The following is a 21,221-nucleotide window of genomic DNA, read 5'->3' as shown; positions in this document are numbered from 1 at the left end:
GCATGTGGCCTTCTGAATGCATGTTTTGAAATGTTACTGGATTTTGGCATGTGGCTAGTTTTTGCATTTCATAAAGATCTTCTGTCTTGCCTTTCCTGTGGTTCAGTCTCCCATATCAGACTGAAAATTCAGTCACTCCTGATTTTATTTCTCTTTTCTTCAGCTGTTTATCAGATCTGTACTTCGTCAACTTGTCAAGTTAACTTCATCCATTCAGATTTTTTTTAAAAAATCTATTTGAATTATCATTATAAAAGAAATGTTTGTGGTATCACCCAAGGTCCATTTCAGATGTGCAATTCAATCTGAAAAGGTGATTTCAGTGGATCACTTTTGAATCAAAGCTTTGGATACACATAGTCTAATTATTTAAAATTTATCAACATTAAATGCACCATTAAACTTCTTTCGTTCTTTTGTATTTTGCTCCTAGTACAGATTTTTACAAAAGCAGTGCTGGTCATGAATTCTTTACAGATGTTGTGTCATCTAAACATCTGAATTTTCTTATGAGACTCGGGATAAATAATCTAGTCAGAAATTATATTTATTTCTAGTACTTTCTATCAATATAATAATATAGTAGTCCTTCAGTTCAGTATAGTGATATCTTAGGATATTCTTACAAATGGTTACAAGTATTTTCCTTAATTCTGCTAGTTTTCTGCCAGGAGTAAGGAATGTTTTTAAGATTAATTTTTGCTTTAATGAATTATTCCCAGTGTGATTAGGAGCACATATAATTTCTTCGTAATTCCCTGCTATTCAGAGCTGCTTTTTCAACCATTTTCCTCAAAGAATTTGACCTTCCTAGGAAGACAAAGGTTAAGTTCCGCTTCAAATGGATAAGATTTTTCCATCTCTATTACCATGTTGCTTTCTGTGTATTGCAGAACTCATAGACAAGATTTCTGCCTCTACTGAAGGAACAAATACATCTTCTAGTAAGTATATAGTACTAGCGGTCTTCATAAATCTACAGCATACCTCTATTTGTTTCATATACTGATTCTTGGGTTACAAAACTAATTGCAAAAAGAGTCAGATTTTTTAAACCACCTTCCCCAACTAGTATCTTTCAAATACATTTTTTGCCACTCCCCCATCATCTAAAAAATTGCCATAAAAATATCCATCACATCTTAAGCTAACACCCATTATATCTGGGAGGCACAAAATGTAAAAGGAATTATTTCCATAAAAAGAGAAAGCAATTTGCTTCCTTTCTTAAAAACAAATCTTTTCCCCTTTCTTTTCTAGAAAGGTTTTTTTCCATAGCAGACTGTTTCATTAGGTTTTCTGCCAATACTTTTAAGCAGATTTGGAAGCAGTAGTTATTAATGTTTCTGACTCCAGAATATGCAAATAAACCTAGCCTTTAGATAATTAGATAATCTTTTTACATAATTGGAGTGCACAGAATAATCACGTATTGGAAGAATGCCTATGGTGAAATGATGTTTTATTAAAAATATCACTTTTTCATTGTAGCAAAGAATCATGAGATTATGAAAGTTCTAAAGTCTTTCATAACTATACTGTGCTGTGTGTATTATACTATGCTTCAAGAAGGAGTTCTTTGCTCAAACTAATGTGTTTTGTTCAATGATCCTTTTGACTTCCTTGAAGAAGTAATGCTAGCAATATTAAGAAGATGACATTGTCACAGAGAGATCAATGGATTTGGGCTGAGGAGATTGTGGGTAATGTCCAACATAATAATAATGCAACATACGTTGTAATCTTGGCCCAATCACAAGACTGAGTGAATAAGATTGTGGGGTCTAGTACATAGGTGTCAAACTCGATCGCATCACATCACTTTTTTTGCCTTTGGGGAGCCTGGGTAAAAGTGACCTGTGCATAATGCATCTGGATCATGGGCCGCCAGTTTAACACCCTTGGTCTACTATATCTGAAGAGTTTACTCCTATTAGCTTGAAATTCTAAGGTGATGTTCTAAGGATTTTCTGCAAGGCGCAAACTTCTTTCTAATGACTTTATAATGAATTAGTCACATGAATATGGTAAATTAGATAAATGCATTGTATGAAGGGTTGGCTTGAGTGCGGTTAAGCTAGGTTTTACATTAAAATAAATTTGAAGAGGTATTTTGGGTTGAAATAATACTGAGAAGGAGATGAAAATTGGAACAATTAAAAAGACAGAAGGTCTTTGGACAGATGAAACAGTTGGAGAAGGAAAGTTTTTTTGGAAGGAATATTGTGTGAAATAAGGAAATTGGAAAATAGGCTAGTGGAACTAGATGCATAATAAGATGAGTTCTTAATAAGATAAAGACATTGAAGATCTTTCGTTTCTGTTTCAAAAATCCAGATTTCTGCAAAAATTCTTTTAATGTAAATATCTAGTTTGATAATTTTAAACGTACGTATGTTTTCAACCTTCTGATAAGTACCGTATATTTTACATGAAATTTTAAAGTGGTAGAAAAACTGTGATTCCAGCTCAAGATCCATGTCAACATAGTCAAACAACATCTGTCAACTTTGATGGATTCAAATATCCAAAGCCAGCTAGATTCTAAAATTGGGGAAATCCTATCCTTTGATTGATGTCCTAGATGGACATCTGCTACATTGGACTGGGTTTTAATGGCCCATAATTCCAATTCTGTGATTCTGTGCCAGATAAGTCTCCCTAATTTCTTCACATCATTGTAACAGAAGAAAGTAAGTAAAGCCTGTTTATGATTCCCAACTCTAGGATGGTGTGGAATGGATGGATGGACGTATGAATAAATTTTAATTTCACCCTTCCACCTTCGTACTGTGAAAAGATAAATTAAAACACTCTGACTTCAGGTCAAATTCTGATGCCTGCCATTACTACACAATTGTTTTTATTTTTTCATATCAATAGAAAACTTTTTTTCTCTCATGCTAGGTTATGTCTAGCCTCGGTATGTGTCCCAACACACAAGCTATATTCTGATCCCTATATTCATGGGAATCATAATTGCAGAAAATACAAATAGGTTGTAAAGTATGATGCTACTCTGTAACAATTTTGAGAACTAATACTGGTCTAAGAGGAGATACTGGTTAAATAACAAAATAGGTTCCTTACATTTTAGCGAGATTTCTGTGTTAGCATGCATAGTATACAAATATTTTACTGATGAAGTGCTTCAATAGTGCGGCAAGCTCCAACCACAATTAAAATTACTAGGATAAAATAAAAGTAAAAATTATATAAAATCAATGCACTTCAAGATATGTTTATAAGCTCATAAAAACACTTATAGAGATATAAAACCTTATACCTAGCAAGCCTGCCATTTGTCTTTACCTACAGGATTTACAACAAAGTATTTTCATTGCTTTAGTTGTACAGTACAATCATGAAAGTAGGAAAATTGCTGTTTATTTCAAGCAAAAGACCAAAAACAGGGCATTCTGTTTTAAACTCCCAGTAAATTATTCATTCCTAATCTGTGTGTATTTGGGATTTATTTTTCCATTGTATGGATTTTGTAGTTATTGATTTATATTTTTTCCTCTCCATCCATGTAACCATAAACATCTGCTCCTTTATACATCCGATAAAGTTTTGTGTATGTTGGTTTCTCTCACAAGAGACTTTCTCTTCTTCTGGCACCAGGCTAATATAACCACTCTTCTGGAATTTCTATGTGACCTTGTAAGGTAGAACACATGTATAATTTATCAATTTAGGGAAGTTATACTTCCTTGCTAGTTGGGCAGAATACATTTATTTCATTAGCAAGCAGCCTTTTTCTATAATAGGATTAGTGTAAAGAATATATCAGCCAGGCACTCTTCTTGGACACACTGAAAGGCTTCAGTAGAAAAGAGTATATGTCAGCTGTCAGAGTCTAGCTAAGAGGTTGCTGGTAATCAATGGCCTCGTGGGATTGATGGAGCCATCTTTCAAGTGGAAGACTGCTGTTCTTCCTGCTATGGGCTCAGATTCACATAGGCAAGAGGGGAAAAAACAGATTATTAACTCTCTAAAAATACTATCAGCTGTTACACTACTAAAAAGACCAAGAATGAATGATCAAAATCAAGGTAAAACCAGAGAACCACACTAGGTTTGTTTTATAAACTCTTTAGAAATGAAACCTTTCTAGAATAGAATTCTGCTTAATCTAAGCAGTCAAACTGACACAGATACATAGTCCTTTATAAAATTGTGACATTTTAAAATTTCATATTACATCTTATCAAAAAGCATCAATATCTTACAAGTTCAATATATCATCGAATTATTATTATTGTTTTGCTATATGAATTTGCTATATCTTGAAAATTCAATAGGTACCTAAAGCTGCACATCTTTAATAAAATTAAAATTATGAAATGTAACAATTGTACATTCCAACATTATCATGGCAAGCATCTCTATTGAAGAATCTCTTAACTTTTTGGGAAACAAATGCTGAAGTCCTGCCTTCCACAATTGTTGCTGCTCTTGTTGTTATTTTGAAACTATACATTATAAGAATCTTTGTGTGTGTGTGTGTGTGTGGTGTGTGTGTGTAGTGTGCGCATGTATGTTTAAGAGGTACTAGGTTTCTCATTCTGTTCTTCTATAAGCACTAATTTTTATCATTGTGTTCACTGCGTGCCTTTTAGAAATTGCTGAGTAAATTCATTTCCTTTAATCACATTAATAGATCAAAGGAAATGCCCAAACCATTTACAATCAGTTAATTGCTACAAGAATAATTTGAGACTATCTGCTGGGCTGTTCTTCTAAAATCATGTATGAATTTTCCCCAAAAATTGTTCGTTATTACTTAGCAATTCTATTTGGCAAGACTTTAGATCTATCTCATCACCTAATGCACAGTCTTGTGCTTCTCTTTGCCAGGAACTGCAACTTCCCATTTCAAAGGCTATATAGACTTTCTAGCATCTTCATTCACATAAATAATGCATTTAGTTTCCCTTACAGAAGGATACTGCCTGAGTTTATTGAGCAGGGGGAACGATGGAGGGCAAATGTAGACAAAACAGGGCACTATTAAGTAAACATCAGGTTATTCTCGAAATCACCTATTATTTGGGACTGTACCGGTTGTGATAATCAAAAAAATGTAGAGGATTAATTCTTTATTTACCCACTGTTTCTTCCTTCCACACTCGACAATTTCAAAATGTCTTTGTTCTTTTTTATGTGGTTGACATTATGTATGGGATTTTATCTATCCATCTGACGCAGTAAGCTAATCAAGCAATGTTTCTGTATTCATTAAGTTAGTGTGTTGCATTGTGTGCTTTATAGCAGCTTCAAAATGTATGCTATTGATACCAAAAATGGGAACCTCTCCAAGTTTGTTTCAACTTACAAATTGGAGTTTCATAAAAACAAATATGTTAAGGCACTCATGATTTGCTGTATGGTCAAAATTGTAGCACCCTGTTTCTTATCCACCTTTAGAATAGATTATGGATGGGAACCTTGCTGGTAGGCTATTTATCATCATCATATCCAAGACAGCAAATTGATTTAGGAATACCACAATAATGCACATCTTTTATCTTCCAGCAAAGAGGAATCTAGTAAGTTTGTGAAAATACCTCCATTTCATTGTAGCAACCAATATTTCCCGCTTTCTTTGCAGAGCCCAATTTGGCCCTTTCCATATCAAAAGCGATACCAGTTTGGTGAGCAATGAATGATGTTCTTTTATGCAAGAAATCTGGGATGTGATGGAATCTGATCTCTGTTATGTTTTTTAAAAGAAAAAAATCCATCTTAACTTATCAGGAGATAAGGTCATTGTTGGATTCTGATTAGAGTGAAATACAGAATTTAGCAGATATAACAAAATTTAGAATGGACCAATAGAAGCATGTCAAGGGAGTCTCCATAAAGTTGAGTTTGGAAACAAAGTTTTACCGCCTATATGCATGCTTGCTTTAGGAATACTCAACATGCATATTTATAGATTATCAGGTTGCTAATAAATCACTGTACAGACCTTTTGGTGTTCTGTACTATCAAATGAATGGTTGACAGTATCTTGAATTTTTTAACAAACACATTTCACATGGATGTTGTATCAGCTTATAAGAATTCCAAGTATATAAATGCATTCTGTCCACTTATATATGGACTCTAATTTTGAAATTTTTCCTAGAAGCTTCCAAAAATTCTTTTTTTTTCCTAAAGGAAAAAAAGTTTCCTACGAAGAAATAAGGAAAGAAAGCCATCATATTTAAAAATGTAAGAAATAGCATTTTCAAAATCATAACCACATTAACAGAGCAATGTAAATCATTTCAAATAAGTACAAAAATATACATAATAAAAATGTTAATGATTGCAAAAGGTATAATTCAGTGATTTATTTGTAGTTTACTTTTTGGGAAAGGCCCATTGTGAACACAACTGTTGAATAGCTAAAGACATAGTTTTTCAAATCAATCTTTATTATAATCATAGATATGCATAAAGGATGGGGCACAAACATTGAAAAGAGGTTCACAGTATAATAGATAAAGGCATAAAAGATTATATGTAAATGTCATATAAAGTGCATAAATTGAAAACTATAAGAAACATAAATATAAAAAGTGTACAAAATGAGAATCTGAAACAAGTGAGGCGAACGTTGAAAAACTAGGAAAGTATGAAAATTGATTGTACATATTATGCAAGCGACTATATCTGTAAGATTATATAGTGTTGTAATATGGCATGATAGGTGCATAATTTGAACATAATTTACAATGCTGAATCTCAAGAACAAGACAAAAGTCATTACTTGACAAACCTTGAGCATTGTGCACAGATCCTATCCAAACACTATATGAATATGATGTCTAAAACAACAAGATGATTTTGATAAATAAATAAACAAGATAGTGTAAAATTGCACCATAATTGTCCAGCAAATATGTATGTAGTGGTCATGGTAGAATAAGGCTAATATGAATACTGTCTTGTTTCTATGTCTGGAGATTCTCCATCATCCAGCTCATAGTTGTCTCAAAGGTGCTTTTTCAAAAGACAACTGGACTGTTTTTTCCTGAGAAAGAAGAAGGTGATGAAGACTAAACATCATCTTCCTCAGGGGAAAAAACAATCCAACTTTTGCAAAAGCACCTTTGAGACAGTCTTGTTTCTGTGTATTTGTGTTCTCTCTGTATGTTTCTGTGCATCTGGAGTCATAATGGCAATGCAGTTCCAAGTCGAGACTCCTCCAGGATCAACCCTCACAAATTGCTGAGGAGAAAACAGAGTATTATGCCAGAGTGAAGGCCTTTCTGTGCTCAGGGACTTTCAGTTTGATCAATCAAACAAAATCTTTATTACTGTCATGGACCAGCATAGGAAGAGTAAAATAAATATGAACAGTACTTTTAAAAATCAAAAGCAATATAAAATATATAAAGCTTCATCCCACCATTTTCTATATTATGTAATGTTGAACTAAGCCCTGACTGATATAATTTTCGTAACATGGAAAGAAGAGAGTTGCCTGTTTCCCACTGAGTCCTCATTTAACATATTTTTCTGTGTTGCAGGTTATAGTTAATATAGGTAGCAATAAATAACATTTATTTATTTATGCATATTATGATATATAGAAAATGCATCAGACAGTGTTCCAAGTAATATTTCAAGAAAATTTTATTTCAATAAATATTACTAACTCTAGAGCTAGCAGTTAAAGAACTTTAAAAGAAGAAATAATAAATCATCATTTAAAATATTTAATTGCATTTTTAAAAAGTAGGTTAATTAAAGGTTGGAGGCTCATGCAGAACAATTTCATTTACACCCCCCCCCCACATTAATTAAGAAATTATTAGAAAGAGTAATAATACTGCTCCCCATATATGCATAATAATTAATGTCTACAGAGAGGGAATGAACTCATAGCAGAAATGTAGCTGTATATCTGCTAGCTATACTTTCCTTTAGATTTTCTGAAATCCTTAATGGTTACTAGGCCGCAGGGAACTCTGGTTAATTGTACCACGGAAGCTCAAATAGCATGAATGCACAATCCACAGAAGCAACTTGGAGTAAGGGCAAAACTCTTGTTTTCTCAAAATCAGCAAAGAAGTGGGCTTTCACCTCACCCTTTTTTGCCAAGCAACTGATGTATTTCAAAAGCCAAGGACAAAACAAAAAGCCCCAAAAATGGTATTGATTTGCTTTGTGTATTTCCCATGGATGGCTGTGTTACAATAATAGCTGACTTCTGGAAATAAAACCAGGAAAGCAACCAAACCAAGCAAGGGAAATCTTGATGGGATATTGCAAAAGGGAGGAGAATGAAAACGGAAGGAAAAAAAAGTAGCCTGAGAGCTGTACTCAGCCCCTTGAGATGGTCTTTTGATAATAATTACTCCTATTTCATTTTTTCTTTCATTAACCCTACTAACTGAAGATAGTAAAATAGTTTTGTTTGTAGAGCCAGGATGGTTTTTCATAAGAACAAATCTGAAGTCCACAATCACCTATATCTTTAAATTAGTTTTGAACATCATTCAAAGTAGATTTCAAAAGCCATGTTCTGTCTAGAGTTACGAGTTGTCTAGAGTAGCAAAGTAACCCTCCAACCCTTCAAAAAATCTACAGTGTCTTAAGATTTAGCTAATTATTATAATTTTCTGACATCCTTGTACAATCCTCAGTGGTCCTCAGCATTTAGGAGTTGCAGTTCTGCTAATTTATGTAAAAATGTTCCCTTTATGTCCTTGCATAAAGCATATATTTTCTAGAAAGCTATTAACAGATAAAAATGATGGGGAAAAGTTAATGTTTTGGTAATTTCCAGAGTACCTTCATGGATTCCAGTAAGATTTGCAGTGTATCAGGAGTGATCAATATATTAGAAACCTTGTAAAGGATTGTCCCAAAGGTGCTTATTTCAAGAAGCAACTGAACTTTCTGTTTTTTCTTTGAAGATGTTTCACTTCTCATCCAAGAAGCTTCTGCAGCTGGAGAAGCTTCTTGGATGAGAAGTGAAACATCTTCAAAGAAAAAACACACAGAAAGTTCAGTTGCCTCTTGAAATAAGCACCTTTGGGACAACCATAACCTGGTTGACTGAGAATCTCCATAGACTTTTAAAGCTATGATTTGACCAAAAGTATTAGATATTCCATAAAACCTATCATGACATTGTAACTAGATCTACTAAAAAGAAAAAGGAACTGCAAAGAATCTTAAGGGAGACAATACTCTCTTTTTAGTGTTGAAGATTCCCCCCTCCATTTTGTAGTGTTACCAACTGTTACCCTGTAAAGAAATATCTTTTATAGCTCCTTAACTGCATCCGGAACATGCCTTGGTAACTGTTTGTTATGCCATGTCCATATGATGTTTTCATGCAATCTATCACTCAGTAGGCTTAAAGTCACCCTCAGCTGTTCCAGTTTTGAAGTATTGTTTTCCGTCTTCCATCTAATCCAATGGTTTGCAAAGAATCTAGAACATTTCATTAAAACTTTTACCCAGTTTTTGTTAGTCTTTAGATACAGATACAGGTACAACCCTCCACTTCAATCACTGGAAATGGACCTTTATGGCTGCAAGAGAGAGACTTGACACCTGACCTCTGAAAAGGCATAATGCCTGCCTGGTGCTTTGTTTGAGAATTATATGGGTATTTCAATTAACCTGCACATCAGAAAGTGCAGAGTAAGAAAGTTTGCCTTAAAATGTGAAAGGAACATTTTACAGGTAGCCCTTGGTTTATGACAATGGAGCCCCAAATTTCTGTTGCTAAGCAAGACAGTTGTTAAATGAGTTTTGCCCATTTTAGCTTGCCATGGTTGTTAAGTGAATCTGGATTTTCCATTGACTTTGCTTATTGGGTGACAAATGTGATCACATGACCCCAGGATATGGCAGCCATCATAAATATGAGCCAGTTGCCAGGCATCCAAATTTGAATCATGTGACCACGGGGATGCTGCAATGGTTGTAAGCGTGAAAAGCAGTCATAAGTCACTTTTTTCAGTGCCATTATAACTTGGAAAGGTCACTAAATGAACTGTTGTAAGTCGAGAACAACCTGTGTTTATTTTTGGGTCAAGCATTACAAAAGGCAAAATTACAGTTTTGTGCTCCACCCATCCCTTGCAATCTATGTGGCAGATCTGGGATTCTGATAATCACAGAAGACTGGGGCCACGGTGGCTCACACTGGGCCTGCACACTGCTGAGGTCAGCAGCTCAGCGGTTCAATTCCTGTGAGTGAATAAACTGCTCAAGGACAAGAAAGGAGCCTCCCCCGAATGCCTACCAGCATTCAAGTGTCCCGTGGGTATAGATAACACTGCCCGAAAAAATTCCTTTCAGAGAGGGAGTCAGCCACTCGGTGATCCCTGGCTAACATGTGCCATACACTAAATAAACAAATAAACAAAAGACTAAGGAGAAGAGGGAACAAGACCACAAAGGAAGTAGAATTAAAAAAAAACTAGATCCTGCCTCTTCAGCCATTTGAACTGATGATATAAAATAGAGACCAGTATTTTATATACTTCTCTTTCCAACCAAATCAAGTTGTTCTGAAAAGAATGTGAAAGGCTGGTATTATGCATGTGTTCAAAGATGTCTGGAGTGGGTATCTTAAGACTCTTTTTGAGAATAAGATTGTGATTTATTACTGATCATGATTCTATATATCACCATATACAGGTATATTTCTGTAGAGAAGTATTAGGGATAAAGATGGCAGTGTGCCATCACCTTCCTGCATTTTTAATGAGTTTTTTTTTTATTGGACTGGAACTTTGGCTAGAAAAGGCTTTTTTTCTAGTTGCAAAAATGGCTGAATAGGGTAAACAAACAACAATCTCAGCAGATCTAGTAAAAGCTTTCACTGGAAACAAGTAGACTTTAGTTTTATGAAAAGGCATTCAGGCTTACATACAGAATAATATAGAACATTTTCCCAACCAGTGAAACCTCTAGATCAGTGTTTTTTCAATCCTGGCAACTTTTAAGATGGGTAGACTACAAGTTACAGAATTCTCCAACCAGCATGCTAAATTTGCATATACTGCATAATCCCATCATTGCCTCAAATATTTGGATCGGAAGACTTAAGCTTGTGAGAGGTCCTCCACCAAGCTACCATTATCTGGGATGCAAGAATCCTGATAATCACTAGAGGGCAGCAAAAAGAAACAATCATAATCAGAAATTTCAGATATTTTTTTTCGCTCTAGTTATGGTAATCTCCTTAGAATCAAGCGCAACTTCCGGTAACATTAAACCCATGTGTTTTTCATGCCAGCAGTATAGGAACAATTTGTCTGCTGCCTTTGATTATACTTTTTTAACTTGATTAATAGATATAGGGACAAAGGTAGGTAGGTAAGTAGATAGATGGTGGATAGATAGACAGATAGATATAATTTGTAGATAAGGAATACTGAAGCTGTAAGAGAAGTAATTATTATAATGGCAGAAAGTATGAATCACTTGTACTTTTTTTTTGAAAGCTGTAAGGAATGTGAAGTATTTGGAGAATTAGTAGAAACCATTGAACTTGGTCCATCAATACATCTGCATACATTTTTTGCTCCCTCAGTTTTACCTTGATCAATTTTGATGTTTGCTCCTCCAAAGAATTCTATACTCATTTTATGTTTACATATTTGAAAATCTCTTTTTTACCGCTATTCATTAGTTTTTCTTAGTTTTAACAGAAGATACCTTATTCTATACTTCTGAACAATTAAGAATGGATGAATGATCAAAATGAACCAGATTCATCCGCAGTGCCTCAAGGCCAGAAAAACTGATACAGTGCTTAATCTTGAAAAATTGCTGATTAAGGGTTCAGAATATTTTCCATCACTATATATTGATACTTTGGACCACAAAACTTCCAGAGGAAATCTTGCTAACCCTTACACAGTAATATCCAGACATCTATTTTATATAGTAATATTAAAAGTAGTTGAGTTGTATTTTAATGTTCTATTGAAATAGTTAAATTAAGGGATGCAATTACAAGTTTTGGTAAATAAATAAATTCTCAAGCACTGAATCCCAGTGATTTATACAGTCCATATCATTTTCTTATATACAACACAAAAGTGGATTGTTGTTGAAAATTATCACGACTATTTTTCATCCTAAAGTCAAATATTTATATAATTTGTGCATTTGACCAGTAGTGGTTATGTTTCTATGCAGTTTTAAGTTCCTTATATAATTATTTTGTATATATTTTTCATTTATGGTATCTGTGTCCTTGAAAGTATTTATTTTGGAATTGGTAGCAGTTCATCAAACAGTTAACAAGAAAATGATGCAGATTGAAGAAAGAAAATGAAGAAATGCTTTAGTTTTGGTTCTCCTTAAAATACTTTCAGACAAAAAAAAATATGAAATATTTGCAAAGCCAGATCGTTGTCACACATAACAGTTTTCCCCGTTCAAGGCTTTTGTGTAAAGCTCATTCAATACTAATAAAGCAGGAGCCCGATTAATCATCATTGCAAAATTATAGATTGTTGATGTGAATGCTCTGGTTTAAATGCAAGCTTTCTCAGATTGGATCATGTGAGCAAAAAGAAAAGAAAAGAAAAACTTCCACCTTATAATGAGGATTATGTTCTCATCTGGTCCATTATGACTCTAACTTGCTGGATTGATAGGAAGGCAAACTTTAAATCTAGGTAGCAGCAGAAAGCAATTGCAGTTGAGAGGCCTGCCATCCCCCCCTGGGAAGGATCGGGTATCCAACAGCCTCAGACTGAGGTCCAGCCCATAAAGCTGTCACCTACAACCTTCCCCGCCCCACCCTCACTGCAGCTTTGTTAGATTTCTCTAATGGTTGGGAATCCTTTCGTGATCATACCCTGGAGGGGGGGGGGGAGACGGGAGACCGCTCACTAGCTCCTGCACGCCTCTTTTTGATTGTATGTCTCTATTCCATCTAATTGGATGAAATAGGAAGTCCCTGGCAGCCCTGTGTTGCTGGGTGTGCAGATTTAACTCAGGCCAGCCCTGCAGAAGGGTGGGGAAAGAGAGCAGAAGGAAGGAAGGCACGGAAAAGAAAGAGTACTGTGGAGGGACGAAGAGGAGGAGGAGATGGTAAGGACGCAGAGCAGAGAGTCCCCGTCCTTTTATTCCTCCCTTTCTATAAGATGATGCTGGGATGATGCTCAGGAAGCAGGCACCTGCTGCTCTGTAATGATTCAGCCTCTTTCTGCCAGCTCCTTCACACAACAGGATGCTGTTGTTACTGTCTCTGCTGCTGCCGTTGCCGCTGCTGCTACCCTCCTTAGTGGTTTTCCTTTGGCTTCTACTGCATGACGGCTGTGTTTTCCTCCTCCTGAGCAGCCCCCAGTCTCAGATGCTGAAGGTGAGAAGCCAGCTCTTCACTTTGGGCTGTTGTTGGTTCAGTTAACCAATTTTGCCGGGGGAATTGAGCTTCTGGTTTTCCTTGCCTTGTTTTTGAAGAGCTGAGAATGGCTTGAGAGGAAGCTAGGAATTTAAAATAAGAACCTTTGAAAAGTGAGGAAGGGAAAGGAGCTGATTCATTCACTATGAGAAGCTTCTTTTCTGAGAAGGTTTTGATTCTTTGGTGGTCTCTTTCTGTGGGATCGTTTTTTTCTGACTCTTGGACTGTTTTCATGCCTGTGCTGTGATGCTGTAAGGTTTGTGGAGCTGGCTTTCCTGTGAAAGGGGATGGACCCGAATCAAGCTTTATAATTAAGCCTTCTTTGAGGAGAGCTCCCTTGGAAAATACAGGCTCAAAAATGTCAGGAGCCAGTCTGGAGAAAGCTCCCCATCCCTCAACCCAGCTGAGTCCCACTGCATCACTTGATGGGCTTCCGGGCGAAGAAGAGATGCCAGAGACTCAAAGGGAGGAAACCAGGATGCAGGGAATAGCAGGCCTTGCAGCTACTTGTTGTGTGTGCCTGGAGGCAGAGCGGCTGACGGGTTGCCTTAATTCCGAAAAGATCTGCATTGTCCCAATCTTGGCTTGCCTGATCAGCCTCTGCCTCTGCATTGCTGGCCTGAAGTGGGTGTTTGTGGACAAGATTTTTGAATACGATTCTCCTACCCACCTTGATCCCGGTAGGGCTCGACAGGACCCGATTACCTCTGTGGACCCTACTGCACTCTCCGCTTGGTTGCCATCTGCAGCGCAAACCTCCTACTTCTCCCTTCCCACCAATGAAGCTGCACAGGAGATCATGGAGCAACCCAGAGGCCCCCTGGTAATTACTTCTGAGGTTGCCTCTAAGCCATCTCCATATAACACTCTCCCAAATGATTTTTTCTTGCCATCTTTGGTACCCTCTCTACCTCTTCCTAGCCTAAAACCCGAAGTGAAAAGACCCACCACTGCATCCCTGGTACAACAAATTGAAACCAATATCCAAACAGCTCCACCAAATTTAGGTAAGTTCATATTTTATCCCCTCCCCCCACACTTCCTATGCCAGTTCGATCATAACACTTTGCATAAAGCACCATAATGAGTGAACATGTTTTGCTGATTGTTAAACTGATGATGGTTAGGGCAAATTATACTTTTAGCCTATTCCTTTACGAAGGTTCACAAAAAGGAATATGAGGAAGTGAAGTTTACTGTACCATTTGCCAAGTCACTTGACTAATGAACTTCATGCGTCTATTACAGAAATTTTATTTTATCTGAGTTCTTTATAATTGTCAAATTTCTTTATTATTCCACTTCTGTGTATTTTGCATCCTGACAAATTATCTGCCTCATCACAATAGTATATACATTTCTCCCCTAAAAGCAATAATAACTAAACAATAAAGTAAAAAGTACATTATGGAAGAATTGCTTTGAATTTTAGTAATAATTCTAGGTTCTGATATTACAACTTGTACAGTCTTTATCAAGGATTGCTTCATTGCCATATGCTATTCTACTAATAGCTTTTTTGCTATTGGAATTTATTAACATTGTTCATAGCTCTTCAGTCTGAGGTAAAAAAATAAACAATAACTTGCTTTATTCCACTCTGGAATCTTTTTTTATGGCAAGAGCTGACCCTTGTAATTTATGGTATAGTGATGAAAACAAAGGAGCCTCTAAGCATGTACAGACTGCATTTCCCTTAATCTTGGCTAACCAATTTGGAATCAAAACGCAATGCATCTGACTTAGAGCAACTCCTTTCCAAGCTATACTTGAGAAATGTAGGTCAGAGTGGCATTCGAAGGAGAAAGGGAATGTATATATAATCATGCTTTTTTCAGGACTGGGAATGAATATCTGAATAATTTAAATTAAAACACCTCCTCTTTGCTGATTGGCCAAATCTTGATCCATCAATTTAAATTAATAATTTTATTCCCCATTCCTCTTATTGTTCAAATCAGAAAACAAGAGATTTTTTTTCACTAGCATACCAAACTTGTAAGTAATGAAAACGTAATGGGATAATTTCATGTGCAGCCCTGAAAGTAAGCTAGCGTTTCTAACCTTTTGTATATCTAACTTTTAATAGAGAATCCAATGTCAGAGAACAAAAGTGCTGAGGTTTATTAAAATGCACCTATTGTGACAGTGCGGTTTGTGGATGGTGTGTCTTGAATCAGAAACTGCTTTGAAGTGATTCATAATATTTAAGAGGAACATGCAGTGAAGAACACTGGCTATATTCCTTTGATGTATGTTCACTTTTGAAGCAAGAATGTTCTCCTTCTTTTTCCCCTGAGCAATCTGCATGTAGCTATTCCTTTTGAGAACATGATGTATCAGAGATGCACCTTCTCTTCTGTGTAAATACATGTCTAATAAAATATGTCACTGAAACAGTTTTGCCATTTAAAAAAACCAGGTCTACACAAGTTCTTGGAATTCTTCTGCTAGATTAATAACTTTAGGCTTTTAGCTTTCATGTATGAATGTCTTGAGTTGTACAGTTCAGGAATCCTATCCCTTTCGGGAACGCTATACCCATTTTCAGCAACTACATTTTGATTCTTGCCTAGTTATTATATTTCAGATGACAGAGTCTCACTGAGAGGAATTGAAGGTAATAAAAATGCAGCTTCTTCGTGCACTTTTTGCTTTGAGAATTCACTGCAGAAGTATTGGCTAGAGCTGCGCCTATCTTGAGCTGATAACCTGTCAGACAAAGGATGGATTACTGGATAGAAAAGACCAACTAAATAACTATCATGCATCAAGATTGCTTTAAACCATTTTTGTACATGACAGTGCCATCTTTCCTTCCATCCAAATAACACTGCTGACAAATGGGCTATCATTAGCAACAAAAAAGGTCTTCCCAGGGGGGCAGAAAATACCAAGACTTATAAATACAAAATTTAAAATGCGTGGCCCACAACAGTCTGTAAACGGGGAAGGGAATTTAGTTCATTCAATACTATAAAATTAGGCCGAAAATGTGGCATCTGCTTATACCCTAGTCACTGAATAAGTTTCTACAGGAGAAAAAAAGAGTTATAACAGCTGATTGGTTTTATTCGTAATGCAATTAGCTCATACATTTGCAGAATAAAGAAAGAAGGTGACTCCATGTTAATTCCATACAGAGATACCTTTGGTTATGTTTTCATTTGCCTTTAAAATCAGTTTATCTTGAGTTTTGCAGCAATAAAAATCTTTATATAAGAGAGAACAAAGTTACAAGTTTTAAAAAACAGGTTTGCATAAAATGTAAAGAGGTAAAAGGTGACTTACAGCCTAGCCCTATCATAAATTAGAGGTTGAATGTTATTGGAGCGGATTGTAGAAGAAATACATTAGGTGAATTGTTGGAAGAGAGTGAAGCGTATACAAGTAAGGAAGCTTTGAGCTTCATTGCACTGTTCAAACTAAGTATAGTTCAAAGCCTGACACGTCAATTTTGAAGCTGGGTTTTTTTGTATATGGAGGAATCTCATTTCCTTTCTCTCCAACTCAGCATATTCTGTTTGGGGTTGCATCTTTCAAGGTCATAGCCTGACAACAGCTAATTGATTCTTCTCTGAACTGGAGGCAGAAAGAGAACATTCCTAGCAATTGTCTCTGTTAATATTAGTTTCAAGCAATTGTCTACCTGTTAGTAGCTAACGTTTTGTCAATTTATCAGTAGGAACATAAATTTTCTTTATCTTTCTGATTTTGAAATAAATCTTATATTTCTTCTCCTGAAGTAGGACTTTTTTTAAAAAAAAATTACACATTCATAAGCATGGCATTGTTCACATATCAATAGAATCTGTCATATTTTGCTATAATTACATTAGTAATCCTATGTTGGCATCATGAATACTAAACATATAAGAGATAGAAATATACTTTTCTCACCACTATATAAAAGCAGCACAATTACTGCAGTAGCTATGTTTGGATTATAGTAAATGTTTCTGTAATATTATATATACATTGTACATTATAAATATTTTTGTTGCTACTGTGCTAAAGAAGTAAAGGCTTTTTATCTTTTGTTTAAACACACTTTTAACTTCAAGAGGAAGATTCTATGCTGCATTTTTCAGCAGAGATCTTTCTTATTGTCCTCTAATGGCCAAAAAAATAAGGTGACCATTCCTGACTGGGTTCATTACCTATATTTTTTTCTATTTATTGTTAATTCCTTATATGTGGATAATAGATGAGACAAAAATGTTTAGAAGCATAAAGTGAAAGAGTGTGCATTCCTGAAAGCCACAAGGAACAACTCAGACCATCCTTAATGCCTAATCAACAGTAGAATATTATGAGGCTTTTTAAAATGGTGGATTTAGACCTATTTAAAGAAAATCCTAGCTGAATCTAAGCTTGCATACTTTGGAGAATAGTAACTGCTTCTCATACAGCCCTTTATAAAGGCTGTTTCTGGAGTACAACAGCAATATAACATCCTAAATAAAAAGCACAACTTAAACAGTTTAGATAAGATTCTTGAATATAACTAATTTATGGAGACAATATTCACCTTGCAGATTTTTTTCATTCACGTGCAAACTTAAAAAGGCATTCTTAATAAATATGAGTGCTCTTGTAATTTTTAATTAAAATGGATTCCCTAAAAGGTATATTGCATTTCAAACATTTTTTTAAAAAAATAAAGAATGTTTTTCAATGGATTCTGAATGAAAAAAGGATGAGAGAAATGATGGGAAAGATTACCACTGTTGCTTTTCCTGTTTGATCATGCAGTGTATATCTTTGTAGGTGATTCCAAAATTACTCAGTCAAGTGGACTTGTTAGAACCTAAGTAGAATATGATTGCATTATTTATTCAAAAAATGTTGAATAAATGAAAAAAAAAGTCAAATCAAGTTAAAAATTGATAGTCCAAGACAATTGTGCATGATTCCATAGATTTGTGTTCTTTCTTATTTTATTTTTTTAAAAATACTTTTATCACAATTTCTCTAACTCCAATAATTTCAGAAGTTATGATTGAACCTTGAAAGAAACTCACTTGTATTGTACAAAAGTAGTGTACTTCAAACTACCTGTTGCCGCTTCCTAAAGGCAAAAGAATTGAGCCATTTGGTTTTGATAGCCTGAGTTGTAGAATTTACTTTGCCATTTGAATGTAAAATTACTACATAATTAGTCCTAATCCTTAACTAGGGTAACCTTTTCATATAATATCCATTTATGTCAACATCTGCATCAGCAGTTTATTTTACCAGAAGACATTACTTGATAGTTCCATGAATTGCAAGTCATATAAGCTAATCAAATTCCTAAATGCAGACTCATCTTTTACTTTATCTTGGTTATTAGCAAAACAAGAATTAATTCCTTTTTCTTCCTGGACTTGCACTTCTACTACAATTTGTTTTTGGCAAGCCCATTCCATAATTTAATTATCTTTGTTTAGAGGCAAACAGGGTAATACAAAATCAGATCTGTACAGGCTTGTGATCGGATCACCCAACATAAACTGATCTGTTCATAAGAGATCAACCTTATTGCTTCTAGGCAGGGAACCTGAAAGAAAAGAAAAAACGACTAGCTTAAAGGGAACGATTTACATATGAATGTAGTTTAATTCCCAGATAGCAATGCAAAAAGAAAAAGAATCACTTTTTTTATGGGGAGAGCAATCTGCAGTCGGTTTCAATTTTTCCTTCAATGCCATGTCTTTTTTCCCCCCCAAATCTTTGCTTCCAATGTGAATGTTCTCACCTTATGTACTTTAACTCATTCCTCATTTTTCATTCATATTTGTTTTCTATTTCATGTGCTGTTTGATAAATATGGTGATTTGAAAGAGCAAAATTGTAAAGTTAAGAGAATTTTTATATCCAGACAAAATTCGTCTTCTATCTGGGCTTTTTTTTTCCTTCCCAGAAATGGGTCTAATGACTTTCCTACCACATTATTTAATAAACTTTCCAGGTAAATCTCACACATTTTAAAAGATTATTAATTTTTTTAATTAGCTCTCTATATGATGGTGGGCAACTTTTTGTCCTCAGTGATTGCAATATTCCAAATAATCAAGAGATTCAGGAAGCAAACTAGTGATGAAACAACCTCATCACAGGCCACAGATTGAAGATTTAGATAAGAAATTTTAAAAAGCAGACTTGGAGGCCACAGGTTGCCCAACTTTGTATTACACAAAATGTGTTGTTTCCTATCAAACCCAAACAGTAGGACTCCATTGCTAGAAATGGAGATGAACAAAATTATTATTTAACTAACATTTTTAAAGAAATTGAAAGGACATGGTTGGTTAAAAGTGCAATGGGTTAAATTTTGGGTTAAATTATTTTCTTTCTAAAAGAAAAAATAATTTTCTTTCTATTTTCCTAACCTATCCTCTTAAGCAGTTTCTCATAGCCAAGTAGAGATACTGTGCAGCAATATTTAAGATTACTTGAAGTTTGAAGCTTCATCCAAAAGCACTCTCTGCTTTCCCTCCCAATCCTTAATTCTACCTCTTTCTACATCACAAGCATGAATTTTTATATACATTTAAACATGCAGCATCAATGTAACTTACTGTGCATTACAATTTGATTAATAGCTTTGGCTTCTAAAATGAATTAGTAGAGTCCTTGAAACTAAAAGATATACCAAGAATTCATATGTTATATGAAAAATAATAAATAGATTTTTATGGTAGAAATGTCAAGCAGATCCAAAACACCTTTCTCAGCATTTTTTTTATCATAATAGCATCAGTTACATGGAGAAAGTGATAAAAGTAATTAATTGGAGTCCTAAAATCTGCAAAAGGTCACCTTTCTCCCTGTCAAATTGTGTAGCACTTAATTTCTAAATCGAATGCCCTTGTTCAGTGTCCCCTGCCTTTGAGCTGAGTCATGTGATTTCTAAAAATCTAGCCATATGAGATTACTTTCCCCAGTATTTATACCTGGGGCTGTCTTTATTATTATTTTTTCAGTATTTAGGAAAGCACCATGATTCCTCAAATGGCATATGATCTGCCTTTCTAAATATTTGGTCCTACTATTTCTGACTTCAGGATCTTGTTGATTCTGGTTTTGTTTGCACATTTTATTGATTGTATTATGCCTAGCTTTATTATTTTTGCTGTTTTCTAGATGTTGCTTTATTATTCTATAAGATGGCTAGTTTAAATTTAGAGAAGGTAGATATTAACAATAATATTTATAAAATATTGCTGTCTGCCCATTCTACCCATCCTTGACTTCTGTGGCTAAGCAAGATATTTGTTAAGTGACTTTTGCCACCACCACCCTTCTATGACCTGTTTTGCCACAGTTCTTAAGAGAATCACTGGAATTGTTAAATTAATAACATGGTTGTTAAGTCAATTTGGTTTTCCCATTCACTTTGCATGCCAGAAGGTCACAAGATGTTGATCCTGGGCCACTGCAACCATAATAAATATGAGTCAGTTGCCAAGCACACCTGAATTTTGATCACATGGCCATGGGGATGCTGCAACAGTCGTAAATGTGAATAAGTCATTTTTTTCTATGCTGTTTTAACTTCGAATGGTTCACTAAACAAAAAGTGGTAAGCAAGGACTACCTGTATTCTCATCCCTGTCCTCCTATTTCAGTTTTATCTGAATCCTCTTTTCACATTCTAGTGGCTCTTACTCAAAATCTCATATACTGCTACTGTCATTGATAATAATAATTAGACAGATATTAAATATGTTTCTTTCGGCAGATCAGAGTGATTTAGATGAATAGCTTAGATGCTTTAAAAGGGAAACAGCTTCCTCATCAGTTCCCCATACTTTTTTTTGTCAAAGAATTTCTTAAGATCTTTACACAAAATTTGAGA

At 35.1% G+C, this 21,221-nt stretch overlaps 2 protein-coding genes across 16 annotated transcripts in view; both read left to right on the top strand.

The window, feature by feature from the left end:
• Positions 1 to 21,221, top strand: part of LOC113444064 (pro-neuregulin-1, membrane-bound isoform) — a 160,805-nt gene that overhangs the window by 59,870 nt on the left and 79,714 nt on the right. For 4 of the 15 annotated variants that reach the window (XM_026712616.2, XM_026712619.2, XM_026712617.2 and 1 more), the window contains one exon: positions 894 to 944. The exons of 7 other annotated variants lie outside the window; for them this stretch is intronic. In XM_026712616.2, the coding sequence (XP_026568401.1) occupies positions 894 to 944 (51 nt within the window). Of the gene's footprint in view, positions 1 to 893; positions 945 to 13,639; positions 14,386 to 21,221 lie in introns of those variants that run through there. 4 more of the 15 variants (XM_087926422.1, XM_087926420.1, XM_087926421.1 and 1 more) reach the window with 2 other exon arrangements.
• On the top strand, positions 12,906 to 13,506 carry LOC148127236 (uncharacterized). The gene has a single exon (XM_087926433.1). It carries the CDS (start codon positions 13,208 to 13,210, stop codon positions 13,382 to 13,384), a length of 177 nt encoding a protein of 58 aa, XP_087782559.1. The 5' UTR covers positions 12,906 to 13,207; the 3' UTR covers positions 13,385 to 13,506.

This window comes from Pseudonaja textilis, chromosome 2, assembly GCF_049901715.1.
Source record: "Pseudonaja textilis isolate UNSWEBS1 chromosome 2, rPseTex1.2, whole genome shotgun sequence".
Classification (NCBI taxonomy): domain Eukaryota; kingdom Metazoa; phylum Chordata; class Lepidosauria; order Squamata; family Elapidae; genus Pseudonaja; species Pseudonaja textilis.
Note: the sequence above shows the minus strand (reverse complement) of the source record. Positions and strands in the feature narration are given on the sequence as shown.